Source organism: Molossus molossus, unplaced genomic scaffold (assembly GCF_014108415.1).
Source record: "Molossus molossus isolate mMolMol1 unplaced genomic scaffold, mMolMol1.p scaffold_m16_p_4, whole genome shotgun sequence".
Classification (NCBI taxonomy): Eukaryota; Metazoa; Chordata; class Mammalia; order Chiroptera; family Molossidae; genus Molossus; species Molossus molossus.
Window position 1 is genome coordinate 35,773,482 of NW_023425377.1, and position 25,274 is coordinate 35,798,755.

The 25,274-nt window shown below is 41.2% G+C and overlaps 1 protein-coding gene across 17 annotated transcripts in view; it reads left to right on the forward strand.

Annotated features, from left to right (window-relative positions):
- Positions 1–25,274, forward strand: part of KLHL3 (kelch like family member 3) — a 551,388-nt gene that overhangs the window by 24,659 nt on the left and 501,455 nt on the right. For 14 of the 17 annotated variants that reach the window (XM_036281821.1, XM_036281823.1, XM_036281825.1 and 11 more), the window contains exons 3-5: positions 11,351–11,457; positions 11,589–11,684; positions 21,662–21,783. In XM_036281821.1, coding sequence (XP_036137714.1) covers positions 11,351–11,457; positions 11,589–11,684; positions 21,662–21,783 — 325 coding nt within the window. Of the gene's footprint in view, positions 1–11,350; positions 11,458–11,588; positions 11,685–21,661; positions 21,784–22,349; positions 22,412–25,274 lie in introns of those variants that run through there. The other 3 variants (XM_036281814.1, XM_036281822.1, XM_036281826.1) reach the window with 2 other exon arrangements.

The following is a 25,274-nucleotide window of genomic DNA, read 5'->3' on the forward strand; positions in this document are numbered from 1 at the left end:
TAGACTGGCGGTTTTGTGAAATTTGTTTTGGAGAACACTATTACTTTGCTGAAATTTAAGTGAATAATTTTTGTATTATTCAGGGTTTTCCAGAAAAACAGAACCAATTATATATATATATATATAATATCGAGAAAGAGAGATTTATTATAGGAAATGGCTCATATGGTTACGGAGGCTCAGAATTCCCACAATCTGCTGTCTGTAAGCTGGAGAACCAGGAAAGCCAGTAGTATAAATCAGTCTGAGTCTGAAAGCCTGAGAAACAAGAGCCACTGGTGTAAGTCCTGCAGTCCTGAGAACCAGGAGTTACATGTCTGAGGGCAAGAGAAGATGGACAGTCCAGCTCAAGAGAGAATTCCTTCACCATTTTGTTCTATTCAAGCCCTCTGTGGATTGGATGCTTCCCACCTGCATTGGTGAAGGAAATCTTTTCTTAGTCTACCAATTCAAATGCTAATCTTTTCTGGAGAAACCTTAGCAGACATGCCCAGAAATATTGTCTTACCTGCCATCTGGATATCCCTTAGCCCAGTTAGGTTGACACATAAAATTAACCACCACAATTTGTTCTCTCTCTCTCTCTCTCTCTCTCTCTCTCTCTCTCTCCTCTGTCCTCTCTCCTCTCTCTCCAAATGGACCACAATTTGTATATGTTTTGGCTGAGAACATTTTAGTTCAGGTTTAGGCATCGATTTCTCTTTCACTTTTCTTTAGGAATATATTTATTATAGAACATTTAGAAAATACAGGTGAGCAAAAAGTCATCTGTAATTTTTTTTTTTTTGCATTTTTTATCTTGAGACAGAGCAGGAGGGAGAGAGGGAAGAAGAAAGAGAGAGAAACATTGATGTGAGAGAGACACATCAAGTGGTCGCCACCCACACAATCCCACCAGGGCTGGGGACAAACTGCAACCGAGGTACGTGCCCTTAGTGGGAACCGAACCTGGGCCTCTCTGGTCCGCGGACCAATGCTCCAACCACTGAACCAAACCGGCCAGGGCACCATCTATAATTTTAATACACAGTGGTTATAATTGTTAACACTTTGGAGAATATTTTTTTCTTTAAAATATGTTTCAACTAGATTTTTTTTTCATACCAGTATATTAAACAAGTTTTTCGATGTCACTAACTGTTCTAAGTGGATGAATGATTCTCTATTTTTTGTTTATTTTTTAAACAGTTCTCTGTTGTTGGATGTCTAAGTTTTCTAATCCCTCATGAAAATGACACCTGCAGGGGTTGTGTTTGGAGCACTATCGCATAGTGGTCACAAGCATAGACTCTGAGCCAGGTTTCAAATCTTGGCTCCAGTACTTATTGGCTGTGTGACCCTGGACAAGTTAATTAATTTCTCTGACCTCACTTTTGTTAACCATAAAATGAGGCTAATAATAGTTCCAGTCTAGCTGGCTTGTGGAGAGGATTAATAAGTAAAGTGCTTAGAACAGTGATAGCACACATATTACCATGGTTGTATACTTGTGCACACTCATGATTATTAATGTCAAATTAATTCCTAGAAGTAGAATTGCTGATTTCAACAGCATGTAGAATAATAATAATAATATCTATTCCTCAGATATTGTTGTGAGGCCCTGGCACATAGTGATCATTCTGTAACTGTTAGCTATTATGATGACGGTGATTTGCTAAGCACTGTGCTTAGTTACAGACAGGAATACAGCAGTAGGTAAGTGATTTAAAATCTTTCCCTCATCAGAGCTTTCATTCTAGTGATGTTCAAAGATTATATCAGATTCTAAGGTGTTTAAAGGACTCATTTAAAAAACTAGAGTGGATGGGTGAGGCTGAGAGAAGGGCCGGAATATACTTTATTGATCTATGTGAGTTTAGTGGGAACTGGAGAGAGGCATTCTATATTTTAATGAAAACCTGGGTAAAGCATCTTGCTGTACAGGGATTAAGTTAATGAAATGTTACATGATGATATTCCAGAGGCCTGGGTTATATTTCCTATATTGTTTTCATATTCCACTCCCTCAATTTTAAGCTATTTTAGTTCAAGAACACATGTTCTTTGCCATTTATGAATCACACAATTCATGAGTTTCCTATTCTTTTTACTTCCATAGTGGAGAATGAGCTGTTGGCATGGTAACCACATGGTCTTTCTCCTCCTTTTGCAATTCATAGCTCTGTTCTGGTCGGACCAACAGCTGCTTCTGGGCAGCAGAGTACTAATGGTTCTTTGGGTCCTGACCATTCAGCCAGCAAGAGAGGATGCAGTCCTTTTTGGAATAGCACACACCGACCAGGTCTGAAAAGGAGAGTCTTCTAGGTCATCTTGACAGTTCTAACCACTCATTTCACCATTGCAAACAGTTTTCTGTCCTCATCTTTTTTTTTTTCTTTTCTTTTTTTGAGTCTGACACTATGCCTTTAAAAACTGTAATAACCATCTTAGCACATTGATTTCTTTTTTGGTACCAGCTTTATCAAGATATAATTTGTATGCCATGCAGTTCATTCATTTAAAGTGTATAATTTAATGGCTTTTTGTATATTCACAGTCATGTAATCAGCAATCAATTTTAGAACATTTTCACCACCCCATCAAATCCTGTATACTTTAACAGTAATCCCCCTATTTTCCCTATTCTCCCTGTCCCCCCAGCCTTAGGCAGTCACTAATCTACTTTATGTCTCTATAGATTTGCCGATTTTTGAATCATATAATATGTGGTTTTTGATGACTGGCTTCTTTCACTTAGCATAATGTTTTCAAGGTTTATCATGTTGTAGCCTATCTTAGTATTTCATTCCTTTTAATAGCTAAATAAGATTTGATTGTATGGATAGACCACATTTGGCTTTTGGCTGTTATGAATAATGCTGCTATGAAAGTTCATGTACAAGTTTTTGGATAGATGTATGTTTTCATTTCTCTTGAGTACGTACCTAGGAGTGGGATTTCTGGATTATATAATTCTACGTATAACCTTTTAAGGAACAGACTGTTTTCCAAAGCAGCTGCACCATTCTACATTTCTACCAGCAGAGTATGAAAGTTCCAGTTTCTCCATATCCTCAGCAACACTTGTTATTTTCAGTGTTTTTTTTTATTATAGCCATCTTAGTATGTGTGAGGTGGTACCTCATTGTGGTTTTGATTTGCATTTCTCTGATGACTAATGTAGTTGATTATTTTTTCAAGTGATCATTGGCATTTCTGTATCTTATTTGGAGAAATGTCTCTTTAGATCCATTGCCCGTTAAAAATTGTATTATATGTCTACTTACTTTCGAGTTGTAGTGTGCAAGTTCTTTATATATTTTATATACAAGTCTCTTATAAGATATATGATTTGAAAATTTTTTCTTTCATTCTGTGGGTTGTCTTTTCACTTTCTTGATGTCTTAATTGTGTCCTTTGAAGTACAAAAGTTGTAAATTTTGATATCTAATTTGTGTGTTTTATTTATTTATTTTAATTTTAAATTTAATTTAATTTTACTTTACTTATTTTTTTGTTAATCCTCACCAGAGGGATATTTTTTCATATATATATATATTAAAAACAATTTTTTGTTGTTGGTTTTTAGAGAGAGAGGAAGGGAGAGGGAAAGAGAGAGAGATAGAAACATCAGTGACGGAGAACATTGGCCGCCTCCTGCATGCCCCCACCCTGGGGATTTGGCCCACAACCTGGGTATATGCCCTGACCAGGAATTGAACCGGGGACCTCTTGGTGCATGGATCGATGTTCAGCCACTGAGCCACACTGACCGGGCATATATATATTTAAGATAGAGTGGAAGGGAGAGAAGGAGAAGGGGGGGGGGTGGGAGAGAGAGAGAGAGAGAGAGAGAGAGAGAGAGAGAGAGAGACATCGATGTGAAAGAGACACCTTGATTGGTTGCCTCCCACACCACCCTGATTGGGGGGGCCAGGAGTCAAACCTGCAACCCAGGTACATGCACTTGACCAGGAATCAAACCTCTGACCCTTCAGTCCTTGGGCCAGTGCTCTAACCACTGAGTCAAACCTGCCAGGGATAATTTATCTGTTTTTGTTGTTGTTGTTGTTGTTTGTGCTTTTGGTGTCATATCTATCAAACCATTGTCTTACTCAAAGTCATGAAAATTTACCCCTATGTTTTCTTCTAAGGGTTTTATAGTTTTAGCTCTTAAATTTAGATCTTTAACCCATTATGAGTTAATATTTATACATAGTATGAAGTAGGGCTCCAACTTTATTCTTTTGCATGTAGATATCCAGTTGGCCTAGCACCATTTGTTAAAAAGACTATTCTTCTCAGTTAAATGTTCTTGGCACCCTTATCAAAAATCAAGAAACTGCGTAGACTTACAGTCAAGATGGCGGTGAAGGTAAACACGGTACTCACATCTTCCCACATCAAAATTACAACTAAACTACAGAAGAAACATCATTCAGAACTTCCTGAAATCTAACTGAACAGAAGTCCTATACTAAGGATATAAAGAAGAAGCCACATCAAGACTGGTAGGAGGGGCGTAGACACAGAACAGGCTATTCCCGCACTCATGTGGCAGATAAAAATTGGGAGGGATATCTTGGCTTTGGAGGCCTCCCTGAGGAGTGAAGGGTTCTAGCCCCACACCAGGCCCCCCAGCCTAGGGTTCAAGTGCCAGAAAGAGAAGTACCCATAATTTCTGATTAAGTGAGATGGAGGGGAGGGATGCTGGAGTCCCAGGCAGTTCCTCTTAAAGGATCTGTACACAGACTTACTCAGACACACTCCCTCTGAGCTCCAGTGCTGGAGCAGCAGCTTGAAAGGCACCAAGAACAGATGGGGAAGAACTGAATTGTCTGGCATCACAGTGAGAGCTGGAGGGGCAGCTTTCTTGAGACAGAAGTGCTGGCAGAGGCTGTTGTTCTGTGTGTGTGTGCACGTGCGCATGCACGTGTGTAAGAGTATTTATTTTTTTGTTTCTTATTTTATTATTATTTTTCCATCATCATTTATCCCCCATATACCCTCTTCCACCTCCCCTTCTCCCCTCCTTCTCAGTCATCACACTGTCATCAGTATCCACGAGTTTTTTTTCTTTTTTGCTCAATCCCTTCATGCCCCCCATTCTCCCCACTACCAGAGCTCTGCCTGCTAATTGAAATAAGCCAGTCAGAGAAAGACAAGTACCATATGATTTCACTCATATGTGGACTCTAATGAATAAACTGAACTAACAAACAAAATAGAGACTCATAGACAGAGAGCAGGTATTGTTCCTTTGTTGAGCCCTACCCCCAACAGAATTGGTAGGCAGGTGCTATAACTGAATCTCCATCAACCTGGCTTACAGTTTGCCCCACCCTGGTGATTCCCTAAGACCCCTGTCTCACACAACTTTTAGGCCCACCCAAGCTGTTTCCAGTAGCTTTTCCATACAAATGGCATATCTTGGCTCATGCTTTAGACTTTCCTAAAATCTCTCAAACAAGCAGCATCTGGCTTCGATGTGCCTGTACTTGTTGTTAAGTGGCCCCAGGCCTGGCACTAGCAGCTGCTGGCCTTGGTTCATGGCTTGGCCTCTCTTGGGCACCTCCAAACCCAGCGCAAATAGCAGCCATGGGCAAATTGCTTTATACTTCATGCCAGGTGGCCCTGGGCAGAACACAGGAGGCAGCTGACCTTGGCCTGAACCTCCTGGGTGGCCCCAGAGCAAGTGCAATGGTGGACAGCTTCAGGCTGCATCGAAGCACCACCCAACCACCTCCACAAGTGACAGACTCATTGGGTACCAGAGATCCACTGAAGGAAGTCCTTCTCTGTGGGATGGGTTCTTGCATAGCTGATCCTCCACTGTTGTTGCAGACAGTCCTTGCAGCCTATCGGCCTGGGGCAAAATGCCTCCCATTGACATGCCAACAGCAGTCAAGGCTCAACTACAACAGGAAGGTATACACAGCCCACATGTGAAGTGCCCACCTAAAATGAACAGGGAGGCTGTTCCACTGGACCCTACTAAACACTTACTACATTAGGTGATTCTACCAAACCTGGGAGATGCAGCAGCTCTACCTAATACAGAGAAACAAACACAGGGCAGCTGCTAAAATGAGGAGACAAAGAAACATGTCCCAAATGAAAAATAGAACAAAACTCCGGAAAAATAACCAAACCAAATGGAGACAAGCAATCTACTAGCTGCAGAGTTCAAAACACTGGTTATAAGGATGCTTAATAGGGGAAGAGTAGATGAACTTAGTGAGAATTTCAACAACATAAAGAAGTACATGGTAAACATAAAAAAGAACCAGTTAAAAATGAAGAATACACTAACTGAAATGAAGAATAATTTATAGGGAGTCAAGTAGATGAAGCTGAGAATCAAGTTAGCAATTTGGAATATCAGGAAGCAGAAAATACCCAAACAGAACAGCAGAAAGGAAAAACAATGAGGATAGTGTTAAGAAACCGCTGGGACAACTTCAGGCATACCAACATTCACATATTGGGTGTGCCAGAAGGAGAAGAGAAAGAGCAAGAAATTGAAAACCTATTTGAAAAAATAATGACAGAAAACTTCTCTAACCTGGAAAGGAAATAGACATACAAGTCCAGGAAACACAGAGAGCCCCAAATGAGATGAACCCAAAGAGGCCCACACCAAGACACATCATAATTAAAATACCAAAAGTTAAAGAAAAAAGAGAATCTTAAAAGCAGCAAGAGAAAAACAGTTACCTACGAGGGAGTTCCAATAAGATTGTCAGCTGATTTCTGAACAGAAACTTTGCAGGCCAGAAGGGATTGGCAAGACATATTCAAAGTGATGAAAAGCAAGGATCTACAGCCAATATTTCTCTACCCAGCAGTGCTATCATTTAGAATTGAGGGACATATAAAGAGGTTCCCAGACAAGAAAAAGCTAAAGGAGTTCATCACCTCCAAACTAGTGTTACATGAAAAAGGTCTTCTTGAAGAAGAAGAAGAAGAAGAAGAAGAAGAAGAAGAAGAAATATAAGAATATGAACAATAAAATAACAATAAATACATGTCTATCAACAATTGAATAAAAAACAAAAACAAAATAAATGAACAAGCTGGACAGAAACAGACTCAGAGATACAGAGAACATTTTAACAGTTACCAGATGGGAGCACAGGTTAGGAGGATGGGTGAAAAAGGTAAAAATTATTAAGAAGTACAAATTTGTAGTTACAGAATAGTCATGGGGATGTAAAGTACAGCATAGGGAATATAATCAATAATATTCTAATAACTATGGTGTCAGATGGGTATGAGATTTATTTGGATGATCACTTAATAAGTTTTATAATGTTTAATCACTGGATTGTACACCTGAAACATATAATATTGTATGTAATTGAAAAATAAAAATGATTTCAAGTAAAAAAATCAATTGACTGTAAATTTGAGGAAGTGTCTATTTCTGGACTATCTATCTACCTACCTACCTACCTACTTAGATTCTTATTGAAATTAGTGTATCCTTTAATTATATTCTTCTTTTTCAAGATTATTTTGGCCATTCTGGGTCTCTTGTATTTCCATATGAATTTTAGGTTCAGCTTGTCAATTTTTGCAAAGAAGCCAGCTGGGATTTTGATATCTTTAATTATCTTTAATCTGTAGAATATATTTGGGGAGTATTGTAACAATATTAAATCTTTCAATCCATAAAAACTGAAGATTTTTCCATTTATTTAGGTTTTTCCATTTATTTTCCATTTATTTAGGTCTTCTTTAATTTCTTTCAACTGTGTTTTATAATTTTTACATTTCTTTTGTTAAATTTATTCCTAAGTGTTTTATTCTTTTTGATGCTATTGTAAATGGAATTTTTCTTATGGAATTTTCTTTGTAAATGGAATTTTGGATTGTTCATTGCAAGTGTATAGAAATACAATTGATTTTTTAAATTTTGATCTTGTATTCTGTAACCTTCCTGAACTCATTTATTTGTTCTAATAGTTTTTAGTGGATTCCTTAGGATTTTCTATATACAGATTGTCATCTGCAAATAGACTAGTTTTATTTTTTTCCTATTTGCCTTATCTAGCAACTCTAATGTTATCTTACTTATAGGTAGTTTATGATACAGTATTTCATTCCTTCCTTCTTAAAGCCTTCTCTTCACTTGGCTTCAAGATACAAAACTCTTGGTTTTTCTCTTTTCTCAATGACTGCTGTCAGATCTTTTATGCTGGTTCTTCCTATCCCTACACAACCTCTTAACTATCTCCTACCTCTGAACTCCAGGCTTATGGATCCACTTCCCTGCTTAATAACCTTGCTTAGATGTCTGACATGTGGTTCAAACTTAACCTCTAATTTTAAATGAAGTATTTTGTGGAAAAAGAAGAAAAGAAATAAGTTAACATTTACTGAATGTTTACTATTATCACTATTCATTATCTTGATTACAACACATTTCAGTTTTGACTCAGGGGACATGAGCCCTGGTCAGTTTGATTCCAGGGTCTGTGCTCCTTACTAACAGCTATACTGTAATTCTCCATAAATCACAAAGTATAGAGCTCTACTTTTCTTTCCTCAAGATTGTCTTTTGGAGTAGTGTGATAGCTCAGAGAAAAAGGATCCTATAGGATCTCTGGTAAGTGGAATTAGAAGTACTTGTGAGCCATGCAGGGCTTTGGAGCTGCCTCTCCCCTTTTCCATGCAGAGTGGATACATAGAAATGGCTCCAGTGTGCAGACTGACTTTCCCACCCGCAGGGAAAGCCTACCTTGAGTTTTTGGCAAGTTTTTCTTGGTCACTTTCCCAGGTTAGAGTTTTTTTGGCCTTGAGATAGACTTATGTTTCATTAGAACTGCTCTCATTCATTTGCTTAACTGGATTCTCCATCTTTATTCTTCGTTCCTTCTTGTCTCTTTCTCATTTGTTCATGAATTGTCAGCTCTGCATTTGTGCAAGATATCCCTCTCTGACATTTGCTTGTTTGGCACCTAGTGCTGAAAACTGGTCAGTATTTCTGATCCATCTATGTCAACACTTTCTTCATTAAAGTACTGATTATTAAAAAATCACTTGTACTGCCCTGGCTGGTTTGGCTCAGCGGTTGGAGCGTCGGCCTGTGGTACTTTTTTTTTTTACCCTCACCTGAGGACATTTTTCCATTTTTTGTTCATATAGAGTGGGGGAGGGAGAGAGAGAGAGAGAGCGAGAAACATCGATATGAAAGGGACACATTGAGTGGCTGCCACCCGCACGACCCAACCAGAGTCTGGGACAAACTGCAACCGAGGTACGTGCCCTTAGCGGGAACCGAACCCCGGGTCTCTCTGGACCTCAGGCCGACGCTCTAACCGCTGAGCCAAACCGGCCAGGTCTGTACTGTACTTTTAAATAGCAGTGGTAATTTCATTTTCCCCCTAAAATCTTTACTAGAAATGAAAATGTCCAAGATGAACTTATTCATGTTGGGAATACATTTTTACCATACAATTTGTCTAGATTAAAAACCAATCTGTTCTCAGGTGGCATCTGCAAACCCATTTGGTCCCCATGATGTTTGTCCCAAGGTAGCTAATAAAGATGAGAAGACTGGTAAGGTCACTTGTCCATGTTCTCATAGCCAGTTAAAGGCAGAGCCAGTATGTTTCCAGTTGAGCTGGCCTATTCTGATAAAGTTTGTGTGTCGGGTCTGCTGCCCACTGCAGGGTGAGGTCCCATCCCCCAGGTTTTGCCTCTTGGTGCTCAGAGGTGTCATCCTTTGCAGAAGCCCTCTCACTGATACTTTATTCCATATGTTAAAATTTTCCTGATCACCTTTCCCCATTGGAGTTTACCTATTTTCGGTCTTTTTCCATACAAATGTCAGCCAGTCATGAAGCATTGTGGTACTGGATCTGTATTCAAGACTCAGGTTTCTGTATCTTTGGGCCACTTTTCTGAGCTTCATAGACTAGATAATCTCTAAGCACATCTGCAGGTCCAAACTTTTCAGGCTTTATGATTTTATTTCTCTGATAAGTGAACCTGGACTAATATTATAGTAGCTGGCAATGGTTTAATGATACACCAAGGATGGCAGATATGTCCCTTCTCTTTCATCTGTCAACAATGGGAGACTCATTACATTCATCACTCTCACATGGAACCTAGTCATGACCTCAGACTTCTCAATCACTGTAGTGTTTTAATTAACTACTACCAATGAATTACAGTTGAAATGTGTTTGTCCTACCTGTCTTCCCTCCCACCTATACTGCTTCATTCTAAAGGAGGAACTAGTGGTGATGGGATACCATAAAAGTTAGGAGCATGGATTCTAGGGCTGAGCTGCATGCATTTAAATCCTGTCTCTACTGTTCTCTTTCTCTGTGACCTTGGGAAAGTTACTTACCTTCTCTGGGCTTCAATTTTCTTGTTTGTAATGTTGGGCATAACAGTAGTCCTACCTCATAAGGTTGTACAGAGGATTAGATGAAGCAATACATGTGAAAGAGTGCTTAGAACTGTGTCTGTCACATATAACTCTATTAATGTTAATCATTATATTAATAATAGACAGGATAAGAAATTTTAAGGCTGGTATTGGAAAAATTCTTGGGTTGATGGCCTTGCAGCACCCTTTCAGTTTCCAAAGTAGCCAAATTTCTATTCTATCTACTTATGTGGATTGATCCCATTTCAAAATTCATTCATCTATTTAGTAAAAATTTAGGGCCTACTATGGGCTAGGTATGCAAGTTCCTTTCAGAGTCCACAGTGTAGTGGGATTGACAAACAAGTAAAAAGGCAGTTACCATGTTCTTAATAATTGCAACGATTGGCATTTGTACAGGGTCTTTAGGGAGCATAGTGTACAGGCAGAGTTTTCTTGGTGATAGTGTTGAATCTGGGTGGGAGGAGAAATATGTTTATCCTCTAGATATGGTTGGCCTCCTAACAATATTGCCAGGCAATGGATCTCTTGGGGAATTGTTAATACTTATTGTCGCTGGTAGCACCTCTCAGTGACATGCTTATGACTCTCAGCATTCATTCATTCACTTGACTGGCAGCCCCAGGCTTTTCCCACTGTTTCCTGAGCTGTCATACTCCTGTCTCAGTCAGAGCTGATGGAGTGGGGAGCAGAGACATGAAGACAAATAAAGGAACTCTGAATTTGCAGCCCCAGGCTAGTTGGATCACTCTGTGTGCCTTAGGAAAGCTTGAATGTCAGGTTTTCGGGGGCTTGGAAATATTGATGAGTCCATCGCCCTTCTTAACTCAAGATAGGGCAGGTCTCTATGACAGCTTTACATGGTGATAGTGTGGAATCTGGGTGGAAGGAAAAATACCCTTGTATGACTGGATTGGGTGTTGGTGCTGTGACCTATCTTGTCCCCTCACTGGTGTCTTACAGTAAGCAGCTGTTGTGTGACGTGATGATTGTGGCGGAAGATGTCGAGATAGAAGCCCATCGTGTGGTCCTGGCGGCCTGCAGCCCCTACTTCTGTGCAATGTTCACAGGTATGCTGAAGGGAAACTAACCCACAACTAGGAGGCTGTAGTCCCCCTGGGAGAATATTGAGGGTGGTGGCATGAGAGGAGGGAGGAAAGAGAAGGCTGTAACACCCACCATGTGGAGCTTCTATTGCCAGATACTGTGCTTTGCACTATGGAGGACTTGATGGAACTACAGTCTCAGCCAGACCAGTTGGGTATGCAGCCCTTTGTCCACCATGAGGCAAAGAAAGGTAGACTCTTGTAGTCCATTAGTTCTCAAACTTTGGTATCTACCATAATCATGTGGGGAGCTTGTGAAAAATATAAACTTTTGGGTTCGTCCCCAGGGCTTCTGATCTCTCATTTTGCAGATGGGGGACACTGAAGCGGAAAGAAGAGAAGGGACTTGCCCAAAGTTACACCGAGAATGAGTGGAACTTGGCCTCTTGATGGCTGGCCCAGTGCTCTACGGGCTGGCCCACATCTGGTTCTTCCTTGCCCTCCCTTACAGGGAGGCAGGGGTTGTGGGCCTCCTCTGGCCTTCACAGGAGTGTGGGAGAGGTGATAGTGGGACCTGGGGTGGGGGAGAGTAAGGCAAGAATATTAACTATGGGTCATTTATTTTCATCATCCTTGCCAACTTTCCAAGGAGTGCCTCTTCCCTGACCATGCCAAATAGCCTTGCCCAACTATTTCCCATGTGCTGTTTCTGAAACTGAATTCCTTGAAACCCATGTCTGAGCTTCTGGTCTGTAGTGCCTCACAGCACCTCCCCTGAAATAGGTACATGCGGTGCTCTATAAATCACTGCTGACTGAAGGCCAGCTGGGCTGGTAAGAGCATGGACTGCATCAGGTCTCTCTTCCACATGTTTGCCAAGTACCCTGTGCTTCCTCTGAGTGTGGTCATTATTACCCTGCATCCTTGTCTCTTTCCTGGTGTCTGCAGTGCCTGTGCTCTGGTGTCTCGTGTGTTGGCTGCCTCTCATCCTGCAGTTTACAGATCAAATGTCTCTGCTTCCTAGAAGTCTCCTCTGACCAGTCTAGCCATAGTTCCCCATTATGTCTCTTTTCTAACCCATAACTTGACTATATATTTTTTTCATAACAAAGATCACTATCTGAAAATTCTATTGGTTGGTTATATGTTTAATTACCTATCTCTCCTCACTAGACTGTAAGCTCCATGAAGTCAGGGATCTTGTTGGACTTGTTACTACATCCTGAGAACCTGGTACACAGTAGGACTCATATTTTTTAAATGAACGAGTGAAATGTTTCTCACACTTGATTGTGAAGTCTGGGCACTTGGGGACCATATCATGTCATTGTTGAATCCTTAGTGCCCACCACAGGGCCTGGTATTTATGACATAGTTAACAAGTGAAGGTAAAAAAATTAATGTAGGCTTGCTAAGAATGGGTGAGGGCAGGCACATTTTGTGATGCTCAGCCAAAGCCTTTCATTGAATCTGGTTACTATCCATCCATCCACACACTAATCACATATGTTCATTGCGGGAAAAAAATTAGAAAGAGAGGGCAAGAAAAAAATTAAAAATTACATGAATGTAACCTCTTGATAAGAGTATAATTTATATTTTTCAGATTTTATATTTATATTTATAAATATATACATGTGTTTATGTGTATTTATAAATATGTACATACAAAATATATTTTTAACATTAATGAGTTCATTCTATATATCACAGTTGAATAGACTTTATTGATGTATACACTTAAAAAAATTGCTGTTCATTTTCCTGAAATGTTCTTCTTCTCTGCCTGCGTGCTTGCCTGACTCCTATTTATCCTTCATTACCACTTAAGCATCACTTCCTCAGGAAAGCCTTCCATGATGCCCTTGGATTAGGTTAAATTTATTTGCTTTACTCTCATGGTACCCTATGCTTCTCTTTAATATTACTATTTATCTCATTATTTTTTTAAATCTGACTTTCCAGGTCAGTCATAGCTTTATGAGGGTAAGAACTGTACTTTTAAAATTTACTGCTGTGTCTTTACTATGGTCTTCTATATAGTAGGTGCTCAATGAAAATTTGTTTAATTGAACTTAACAGTATATTTTGAATATCTTTTCCAATTAAATCACATTTACATCATAATTTTAATGGCTTCTTAAGATTCCATCCTATATATCCTAATTGAAAATGCATTTCCTTATTGGTTGGAAATTATAGTTCTTACTAATGTTTTGCTACTGTAAATAATATCATAATGGCATCTTTATATCTTAATCTCTATTTACATTCCTGATTATTTCCTTAGAATAGGTCCCAAGAATAAGAAATATTTGACTAAAGGATATGTACGTTTTGAAGACTTGGGAAATGCGTGCTGCAACGCTCCAGCTCAGGACAGCTGTGCCAGCTCATGCTTCCATCAGCAGTGGATGAAAGTTGTGCATTTTTTTTCCATTGATTTTTTTTTTATCCTCACCCAAGGACATTTTTTCATTTTTTGTTCAGATAGAGCGGGAGGGAGAGAGAGGAAGAGAGAGAGAGATACATGGATGTGAAAGGCACACATCGAGTGGCTGCCACCTGCACGACCCAACCAGGGCCGGGGACAAACTGCAACCGAGGTACATGCCCCTTAGCGGGAACTGAACCTGGGTCTCTCTGGACCGCAGGCCGACACTCTAACTGCTGAGCCAAACCGGCCAGGGCTCCATTGACTTTTTTTTAAGATAGAGTGGAGGGAGAGAGAGAAATATCGATGTGAGAGAGACGCGTTGACCGGTTGCCTCCTGCACAAGCCTAACCAGGGTCAGGGATTGAACCTGCAACCGAGGTACGTGCCTTTGACCAGGAATCGAACCTGTGACTCTTTGGTCCACAGATTGACGCTCTAATTGCTGATTCAAACCTGCCAGGGTGAGAGTTGTATATTTTTTGAGGCCCTTGACTTTGTTAAACCTTGGTAAACAGGTACAAAAAAAGTACCATTGCAAAATTTTGTTTTAATGATCAGGTTCAGTTTTAAAACTAATAAAATTAGTAATGAAAAGGCCCAGCTGACTCATGCAGCGTCCATTTCTGTCAGCATGTTTAAGGCCAAAAAGAAAACAAAATACATGTGACTTTCTTCTGACTTGACTGATGTGATTATAATCTCTTACTCAGGCTTCAGCTGTTTTTATTTTCTGTCCTCCGAGTTTATATTGCCCAAATGTCCTGTGATGGTTCCAAATACCAGCTCTCCTCCTTGACTGTGTCTTGCTCACAATAACTTTGAATAAATGTGAAACAGGTCTGAGTGCTCACAGGAAAGTGTCCTACGGCAGCCAGCCTGGGGGAAGATCTGGGATGGGCAGTCAGCCTAATGGTCCTCCACTCCTTCAGTATAGTGTAATTGGAGAGGCCAGCAGTGCTGTGTTCTGCCTATCTTTTTCCTGTGAGTATGGAATACTTAAGATCCAATCCCAACGCCAATCTATCTTCTCCATCTAGGACCGATATCCCAGGGTAAGCTAATTTTCCTAAAATAGCCTAGTCCATTTTTTTCTCATTTTATCATGCCCTTTACTGGGGGTTCTGTGTACCATGGGCATCTATCTCTACTCTATATAGGTCCTTACTTGTCATCTAAATACTTTATTTATTTAAAAAATTTTTTAAAAAATATGTTTTTATTGATTTTTTTAGAGGGAGAGAGGCAGGGAGAAAGAGAAACCTCGATGTGAGAGAGAAACACTGATCAGCTGCCTCCTGCACATCCCCTACTGGGGATCGGGCCTGAAACGCAGGCATGTGCCCTGACTGGGAATTGAACAGGAACCTCTCAGTCCATGAGACTATGCTTAATCCACTGAGCCACGCTGGGCTAAATACTTTAAAAATAACCTCATTTTATGGTGTTAAAGGAACTGAGTTCTAAGGAATATGTGGACTCTGTATCTCATACCTGTCATCATAGCTGCATGACATTTGGGCTCCCATCCCAAATGAAGCCCCTGGAGCGAGCTGTCCCGTCCCTATGGTTGTATATGCAGAGGCTGATTATAGATTGTTTTTGTTTTTTAAAGAAGAGTTGCTGTCCAGTTTTTATTAGATGTAGGCTGATGTTTAGCTGGCGTCTTTGAACGTATGGTGAGTAGAAATAGGGAGGAGAGTCAGGGATGTGCTGGAGTAAGAGGCAAGGGGCTTTGAGTGGACACAACCCATCTGTAAAGCAGAACAATGAAGGTCTAGCTCTCTTACTCACCTCTCAGGCATGCACCCATTCCAAAGAACCTTTGTTTTCACCCTTTCTTCATGCCAGACTCTGCCAGGCCCTGACCCTTGCCTGTGTTCTGTTTGCATGATGTATTGACGCCTTTGAAGATCTTCACAATAACAAGCAGCTCAACAAGACTTAATCCAAGGCAGTGGGGCTAGGAGGGAGGGAACACTAGGCTACTGAATTTTTTCCCTGGATAAAGAAGGCTAGGAGGAGGGTATTGAGGAGGAGTAGTAGTGGATAGGGTCTGGTTCCTGAGGGTTTTGCCTCTGAGGAGTCAGGGATTGGGTAGAATAGTTCAGAAAAAAAGGATCGGAGGCATCAGAGGCTGCCTGGGGTTAAGGAGGAATGGCCTTATCTTCCATATGACTTGTCTTTTAGATTTAGTTACCTCTGGGCTGAAGCTTACAGTGACATAGGGTTTCTTTTTCCTGTCCCTAACAAATCACATCAAAGTCAGGCATCCTCTTCTGGCTTAGGAGACCTAGATTTGAGGATGAGAGGTACAGAAGTCTTGTCTAAAAATATGTTGCTCTTGATGCAGAAATGGTGAGTTTCATAAAGAATTGATTTGGTTGTAGTTCAACAGAGTTCAGCGTCTAGGAAGAGAGACTGCTGTTCAAACATCCACCAGCCCCCTTCATTAAAGTGTAGCTGGTTTGACCAAGATAGTCTGGGGTAGACTTTTTGGACTTCGAGTAGTTCAGCCTTAAAATTTAGTTCATCATTGGATAAAACCATTGGTAAGGAATGGTTTATAAATGTTCATATAGGAAGGTGTTGTTGATGAGGAGGCCTCTTTGCTAAGGGTTAAACACAGGGTGGTAATGCCACCTTGTATTGGGAGATGGTGTAGTGTCTTGGAAAGGTCTTTGGAGCCATAATGACCTGGGTTTCATTCCTGACTCCAGCACCTAATAGGTTTGTGGGCAATTCACTTAACCTCTGTGATCCTATTTTTGGATCTGTAAGATAGAATAATAACTATAATCAGACACAAATACAGATAATAGGAATAAAGCACCCAGTGCAGAATAGGGTTTACTCGTTATTTGTTGAGCACATCATAGTTTACAAAGCTCCTGTGGATGTGACGGATAGCTCTCATATCAGCCATCTTGATGGTGGTTGGGGTGGATTTGAAGCGTCTGTGTAGCTACACAGGCATTTTCTTCCTGACTTGGGGCTCCATGTGCCACTAGCTGAGCAGAAAGACCTTTCCATGTGGAAAAAGGATGAGGGATGAGATTCGGGGAGGGTGGGTGATGGGGTGATACCCATCACTGCAGCTCTGCTGACTCCTGCTGTCATAATTCACACTATCATTATCTCCTTTGATTTCCACAAACCTTAGAATAATGGCAGGATAGGTAATGTCCTTATTTCACAGGAGACAGAGGTCAGCCTTTTACTGTTAAATAGTCCAGACCACTCACCTCAGGAGGGTTGGCCAGGATTCAGGGAGGTGGCAGGGTATTTCTTCTCATGTGAAGTTAATGTGTGACATAGACCTCAGCTCTAGCCAGAGGAGTTGCCAACCCAGATATTGGGGTTTAGATTGATGAGAACTAGAGGAAAGAAAGTTTAATAACCATCTTAACACCCAAGAAGGATCATTTTGCAAAGGATAATGATCTTCTGTTTTCTTTCTACCCAGAACAAATTGCAGCAGTAAGCATTCAGGTTAAGAACAAGAAGAATTCTGTAACATAAGGACTCCTGATATACTTTTTTCTTCCCACTGACATATAACTTTGTAGGGGTGGTTGGTGGTTAGCACTGGTTCTTCAGAGATCTGCCAGCCACTCTACCATTCCTTTCTCATTCTTGAGGCTTCTTTTTGCTGAGTAACAGAGAGGGGTTTATACTAATGGCCTGGAAAGAAAGCCAGTGATGTTCTAGACTTCTTGAGTCTGCTGTGATAGTGAAAGGTTTTCTCCTTGCTCCTCAGGTCACATCTCCTCCTTCCTTCTCCCCTTTGACTGTCTTCCACCTACAAAGAGCTCAGCTGTGCATATGCTGCGCTTGCTAGGATCGAGAACTATGACTTGTACACTTGTACCTGATGGAGGGCAGGGATTGCTTGCTCTGGTCCTTGGAGACTTCTAGGTGCAAGGTCCTAAGGTGGAGTGTGAGAAATTAAGTAGTTTCAAGACAGTCCCTTAGTTCACCACCATCATCTTTCACCTGATTTACTGCAGCAGCCTTCTAATTGGTCAACCTGCCTTCTATTTTGTTCCCTCACCCCCAACCCATTCTCTGTTCTGTAGTAATAGCGATCTCTTTCTAAATATAGTCTGATGAATCCTTCACCTGCTTGACATCTGCCAGAGGCTCCCCATTGCTCTCAGAATGGAGTCTAAACTCCTCATCATGGTCTGAAAGGCCCTCAAGTGCTCCAGACCCTGCTTATATCTCCAGCCTCATCTCCCCATTCCTGTCTTTGCTCACAATGCTTCTGCTAAACTCAGCTTCTTATGGTCCCTGAACAGGTCATGCTGTTGCTTACCTCCAGACCTTTACATACACTATTTTTTCTGCCTGGAATATTCTCCCCTCATACTCACTTCTCTTCTGAATAATTGTGGTTCCTTCTTCAGATCTCATTTTAGAGTAGTGGTTCTTAACCATCATGAATCAATTTGATGAAAACAATGGACTCTACAAAACATATGATGTGTGCTCATCATTTTGCATATAGTTCAGGGTACAGGAATTGCCTGTTTTTAAGAACCTCTTAAGCTGAGCCCCCTTTTTTAGCATTTAACATACTTTGTGATTGTTGGTTTACTTGTTTCTCTCCTAAACTGAGCTCTATGAGGGCAGGTGATGTTCTTATTCACCATTGTGTCCTCTGAGCCTAGCATACCCCTAACAAACACGGGGTCTGTTTGATATATGTTTACTGAATGAATGAGTGAATCAACAAATATTGCCCTTTGTGGATCATGTTCTATTTGAAGGAATAGGACATGCACGTTAACAGATGACAAGCAGAACATGGAAGGGGCTAAAAAGATGTGCAACCAACAGACATTTTCTGAAAGTTCAGAGTCTGAGGTGGCTGGGCTGGGCCTCTGGGGAAAAACCAGCAGAGGAAGCTCCTGGGTTGATGTTGAAGATGGAAGTACTTACAGGGTTTATATTCTGTTTTCTAGAAATATTTGTTAAAGTGGTAGAGGTGAGTGAAGAAGCAAGAATGACCAAGCCTTTGATGGTTTCTGCCCTGCAGGAATTACTGGAGTCCATGGGATTATACGATGTCCAGAGAAAACCTCTCTTCTTTCTTTCTTTCCTTGTTCCAGCAAGCATTTTTAAGTGCTTGTTATGTACCACACACTTTAATAGGTGTTGAGGATATCTTGAAAAATAAGCTTGACAAGATCCCATCCCTCTTGGTTCTTGCTTGCTAGGTGTTAAGTACTAAGTTGTCCTCAGAGTTTGGACCAAGGGATGGTTTGGTAATACTTTTATTAAGGTCATTAGTTAGGTTAGGTTTAAATTGTACAGGGATTTATTAGAAATGACATGGGATCTAGAGTAAGACCAAGATTCAAATGCTAGCCTGTGACTAGCTATGTGCAAATACCTCTTGAAATGCCAATTCTATAATTTGTAAAATGGAGGTAATATCTATCTCCTGAGTTTTTGCAAGGCTAAATGAATTAATGTGTATAAACCCTTAGCAGAGGGCCTGGCACATAGCAGCAACTATTATTACTGCCACTTTCAGGGGCTATTGAAGCTGAAGTCTTGTTTTGGTGCAGTAATTTCCATTGGTCTGTAAGAGGTAGGATTGAATTTTACAAGTCTCCAATTATACAGGTCTCCAATTTCCTTAAGGGAACTTTCTTAGAAAATAAATATTATCTTTGAGGCCCTAGTTTTTCTTTCATGTTTTTTTTTTCCCATTGCTTATTGAAGTTTTAAAGTACTTAATGTAGAAAATTAGTAATTTTAGAGTCATGTTTAAGAAGCAGAAAAGAAGTCTGATAAGTTCCACCATCTAGAAATCCATGTCCAGAGAACATGCGCAAAGGCTTCAGTTGACTAACATTGAGGCTGATAAAAATGATTTGTCACTCCCCCACCTCCCTGAAAATTCAGACTTTTGCCCGTATATATGTTCATACAATTTCAGGAATTTCCACTTGTTTACCTTGGAGTTACAAAACCTTAACCTGACTCCCAGGCACACATTTCAGACAAAATAATTAGGCCAGGCTCTGATTTCAAACTCACTTAAGGGCTTCCGAATCTCTTGGTTCCTGCAGTCAGGTTGTCCTTTTTTTTTTTTTTTGTTTCCTCATTGCCTCTTCCTCCTGCCTCAGGGCTCTTTGGCAAGTGCTAAGACCTTTTGACTGGCTTCCATGAGCAGTCAGAGCGAAGAGAGAAGGAGGATCTGTGATCCACCTGATCTGGCAGTGAAGGGAGCAGGCAAGGTTTGGGATGGTTTTCCCCTCTTTCCTTCCTGTTCCAGAGACCTTCATATCTAGAACTCTGTCAGGGTGGGAATGTGGACTGGTGGAGGAATCATGTGCTGTCCATGCGGCTTGGAGGTAGGCGTCTGTGCCCACATGATGTACTGTGCTTATTTTCTCAGCTCCAGTGCACAAATTCCACAGAGGGAAAACAACCTCCCAGCTCTGTTTTCACACCCACGTGAGGGCTTCTGAATCCCTGTTTCTTGCAGTCAGGTTGCCCTTTATTTCAGTGTACAAAGACACATGTCTTGCCTGCCGTTTCCTTCTGAAGCTAGCAGCCGTTGGATGAGCCTGGCTCTAGACAGACCTCTGTGCAGTATGGAGAGGGCAGGCTGAAGTGAAGGGCCTCAGGACTGTGCAGATGTGGTGCTCCTGCCGCCCTCGTTCATAGGCCTCGGTCCTCTCCTTCCTGGATTGTTATTATTCCCAACTATTTTCCCTGCCTCGGATCCAGCTTCAACCATGCATCCAAAATTCATTCAAAAACACCCATCTGTTGATGTCATTTTCCTCTTTATAACCTTTCAGTGGTGCTACTCTTAGCACAAAGTCCAAACTCATCTGCATGGCTTTCAGAGTTCTATAAGTCATAAGTCCTGGCTCCTATCTACCTCTTCAGCTTCCTTTCTCACTGTTACCCCTGGTGTCAGCCATATCAACCTCTCACTGTTCCCAAAATTTATCCATTTGGCACTTTGCTCTCTTTACACATATGGTTGCTGCATCCAGCTCATCCTTCCTCACTTTTGCTGCCTCTGGAATACTCTATTCTCTAATACCTAGCTCAAAAGTGACCTACTAGGATGCTTTCCTGGGTTTCCTGAGCAGGGTTTCTTGCTCTGTCTTCTGCATTCTTGGGATTTAATATAGTGTTTTGATTATAAGTGTAGGCTCTAGAGTCAGGGTGCTTGATTTTAATCCCAGCCTGGCCACTTCCTAGATTTGCCTCAGTTTCTTCACCTATAAAATGGGGGTAATATTAATAAACTTCATAGGTTGTTCTGAAGATTAAAAAGGGCAACACATTAAAGTTCCTACGGCAATGCTTGGTCATAGTTAGCAATAAATGTTACTCTTTGTTGTTGTTATCATGGTTACTTTGTGTTTACCTCTCCTGGCTCTTAACACCTCTGTTTATAAATATTTTTTTTATAAATCTGCCCTATACTAGATGTGACCATGTGCTCTTTGAGGATGGGTGCATATCTTCTTCACTTTTTCTGGCCTTCTGTGTAGATGTTTACAGCAAGTTGGTTGAATGACTTATTGCACACAGATTTGCCTTCAAAATGGAAGTGGGGAACAGGTAGAGTGGGGAATGCTTAAATTTGGGTTTGGATGAACACAGACCCAAAGTTGAAGTGACCTGATGTCAGCCGCATGACCTTCTAGAGTGAAGTCGGTGCTTTTACATTATCCAGACGAGGCAGGAGGCCATGTGAAAGTTAAGCATATTATCAGTGCCAAGTTCATGTCCATTTTATTTTGCTTTGAACTGTAGGTGACATGTCTGAGAGTAAAGCCAAGAAGATTGAAATCAAGGACGTGGATGGACGGACACTGAGTAAACTGATTGACTATATCTATACAGCCGAAATCGAGGTGACCGAAGAGAATGTCCAGGTAAGCTCGGATCTAGCTAAGAGCTAGGTGTAGAGCACACTCGCAGCCCACCGTTTGATAGCACCTTTCCATTTAACCCTCACAATAACTTCGTTGGTAACTTGGGAGGAAACTGGAGCTCCAAAGAGGTTAGGTGATTTGCTCTGAGTCACAAGGCCAGTAGGTGGATGAACGACCCTCACATTCATGCCTGCCTGACCACAGCACCCATGCTCTTCACCTCTAGGCTGCAAGACTTTGGAATGAGCTTGGGCCCCAGAGCAGAAAGTCTTTAACTCATGTTAATTCCAACTCTTGGTGAAGGAAGAGCTAAAGGTCTGGGTGACTCTACTTCTCCCCAGTCATCATTTCTTCTCAGGGATTTTGGGTATTGGATTGTCAGGCTGTTAAAAATGTTCTCCTATTTCAACATTAGTCAGCTGAATGTCTCTGCGCATGTAGAGGTGCAAAGCACCAGGCCTGAGTCTCAGCAGGGCATGCGGCTGTGAAATATGTTGTCTGTGCCTTTTCCCCCTTTCACTGCCCTGCCCTTATCCTCAGCCATCTGGAGCCTTGAAGGAGGAGTCAGGGAAAATGCTGCTTCACCCAAAGGCACGCGTCTGGACTGTGAGGGTGTGAGGCCTCAGCGGTATGTCTCAGTCAGGGAGAGGGCAGAAGATGTGCTCCCCTCTGCAACCCTACAAATCACTGGCTAAACAGAGAACGGGATACACTATTTGTTGTCATTAAGGATCTTACTATTTATTTAAAGTGCTGGAAATTTGATATGATATGAAGGTTTTTTTCTTTTCTTTTTTCTTGAAAGCATAATTCCACCTTATTTATTGTGAGGCAGATGACCTCTCTAGAGACCAAAATATCTACTACCCTTATCCAGAACACACCTCCTTTTCCTGGATTGAGGTATTTGAGAGGCTGAATTGATGATCATTTTTTCATTCAATTCAGCCCAAACGTTTGAGTGCCTTTTATGTGCCAGGCACTTTGTTGGACAGTGTGGTTGTGACAGTGAGCATTGCCAGTCCCATTGCCTGCTATCATGGAGTTCGTGGTGTGGGGGTGAGGACAGATACTCATCGAATAAGCTCATAGTAGTATTTATGCACAAACTGTGGGTAAGGCCTTTGAAGGAAAGGAACATGGTATACAATGATAGAGTAAGTCAAAGGGACTTAGTTTAGATGAAGGAGGGCACAGAGAAGGGCTCTTTCAGGAGAGAAGATTTAACCTGAGGCCTAAAAATGAGTATGAGTTAGCTTGGTGGTGAAGGGTACTCATAAGTAGGGGAGGGGGTCATGGTGCAGGCAGGTCAAGGGTCTGAGGCACACTGCATTTGAGCCTCCAGAGCCTGCCCTACAAGACAGCCTGCCTGTGTCTCTGGGCCCTGGGCAGACTCTTGGGCTGTATAGTGTTCTGGTCTAATCCTCCCCCCACCCTTTTTTAAAATGAGATATATTCTATACACAGTAAAATGTATAGCTTTTCATTTTGTTTCTGGTCTTTCCCATTCAGAATGGAGTGGGCAATGCAATGGTTACATCCCGGGTCTAGCAATGACTTTTAGGTAGTAAGTACAAATAATTTAGTATTAAATGAGTATAGGGCATGTATTGAAAATAATTTTTTAAATGGATGATAGTTATATCAAATTACCATCACCTTCCACATCCGAATCCCCAGAATCTTTTAGGTTAAATGTCAAAGATTTCTAACTTTGCAGATAAAATTAATGTTGCTAGTCAGCTGAACGTGTGATGGGGAGATTACCTTGGATTATCTAGGTGGGCCCAATGTAATAGCAAGGGCTCTTTAAAATGAAAGACGGAGGCAAAATAAGAAGAACCAGAGAGATGTGACTTGATAAAAACTCAGTGAGATGTTTTTGGCTTTGAAAATAGGGGGCCAGGAGCCAAGGAATGTGGGTGGCTTCCAGAAGCTTGAAAAGCAAGGAAACATTCTCCCTCAGGGTTTTCAGAAGGAATTCAGCCCTGCTGAGACCTTGATTCTAGCCTAACGAGGCCCGTTTAGGACGTCTGGAACTGTAAGAAAATAAATTTGTGTTGTTTTAAGTTACTAAAACAAAACTAAAACAAACCCCCCAAAACAGTACTTGTAGGGGAGGTTGTGGGATTTATTATTGAAACCAGCTTTTTTCTTCCCTTTTCATCATGTATTTATTTAATAACTTTTTTTTGAAAAGTACAAAGTATCGCTAGTGTGGCTCATTAGTTGAGCATTGACCCATGCACCAAGAGGTCGCCAGTTTGAATCCTGGTCAGGGCACATGCCCAGGTTGTGGGCCTGACCAGGGGCATGCAGGAGGCGGCCAATCGATGTTCTCTCTCATCGGTGCTTCTCTCTCTCTCTCTCTCTCTCTCAAATCAATAAAGAAAAATTATTAAGAAAAGAAAAGTACAAAGTATGTACAAACTAGAGAATTAAAAGATGTTTCACTCTGCATCGTTTTCACCTGGCTAGGTATTTATCTTTGCAGCTTTGGGCTAGCCCAGTGGTGGTCTCTCTAATACCAGCTTTCTTAAGGGAGGTATCAGCAGATAGATTAGAGAACTCTGGAGAAAATGACTTCACCTTATTTTAAAGAAAAACTACTTTGTAGGGGTGGGAATAGGGGGCCAGAGTGAAGATGTGCAGGTTCAGAGGACATGCAGAAGTAGAGATGAGGCAGGCATTGCGTATGAATGGAGAGCTGGGTCTAAGCCTCAACTTTACCATTGATTCTCGGAGTACTCTTATTCCAGTCCCTTCTACTTTAGGGTGTTAGTTTCCCGTCTGTAAAATGAGGGCCTGAGACTCAGTGACCTCTGGCTGGAGAAGACACTCAGCCAGCCTCTGATTTGTTTTCTCTCCTTCTTACTAGAGCTTCTCTGACACCCACACATCCTGCCTTAAGGATCAGTTTTCTCATCTGTAAAACAGGAATCAGAATAGTACCCACATTATTGGATGGTCATGAGTCAGACTGTCTGCCTTCAAATCCTGGCTCTGCCATTTTCTAGCTGTGGGACCCTAAGCAAGTTATTTAACTTCTCTGTGCCTCAGTGTTTTCAACTATAATATGTGCATAATACTTAAGTAGTACTTAACCACATAGGGTTGATGTGAGGATTAAATGCATTAATTTAGGTTAGGCACTTAGAAGTGTGCCACCCTGTATGCCAACAGACAGTATGGGCACAGAGAGCACTGTGAGCTGCTGGGAAGCACAGGTGGAACCTTCGGGGAGCTGTGCATTATTTGGACTCGATGAGTATATACTATTTTACTTTTTCTTCCTCACTTGAAATTATGGTTTGGTCAGGGGTGACCTTGGGGGAAAATAAAACAAAAAAGGTTGAAGAGAGAAAGTCTGGACCAAAACGTGGCTTCTTCTTCAGGCTGTTATGTATCTTCTGAGACAGTTGCCCACAGGTGTCTATTATGTCAATATTTGAAGATTTGGTGCACTGAGAAGGTGAGTGTGGAGGCACTGG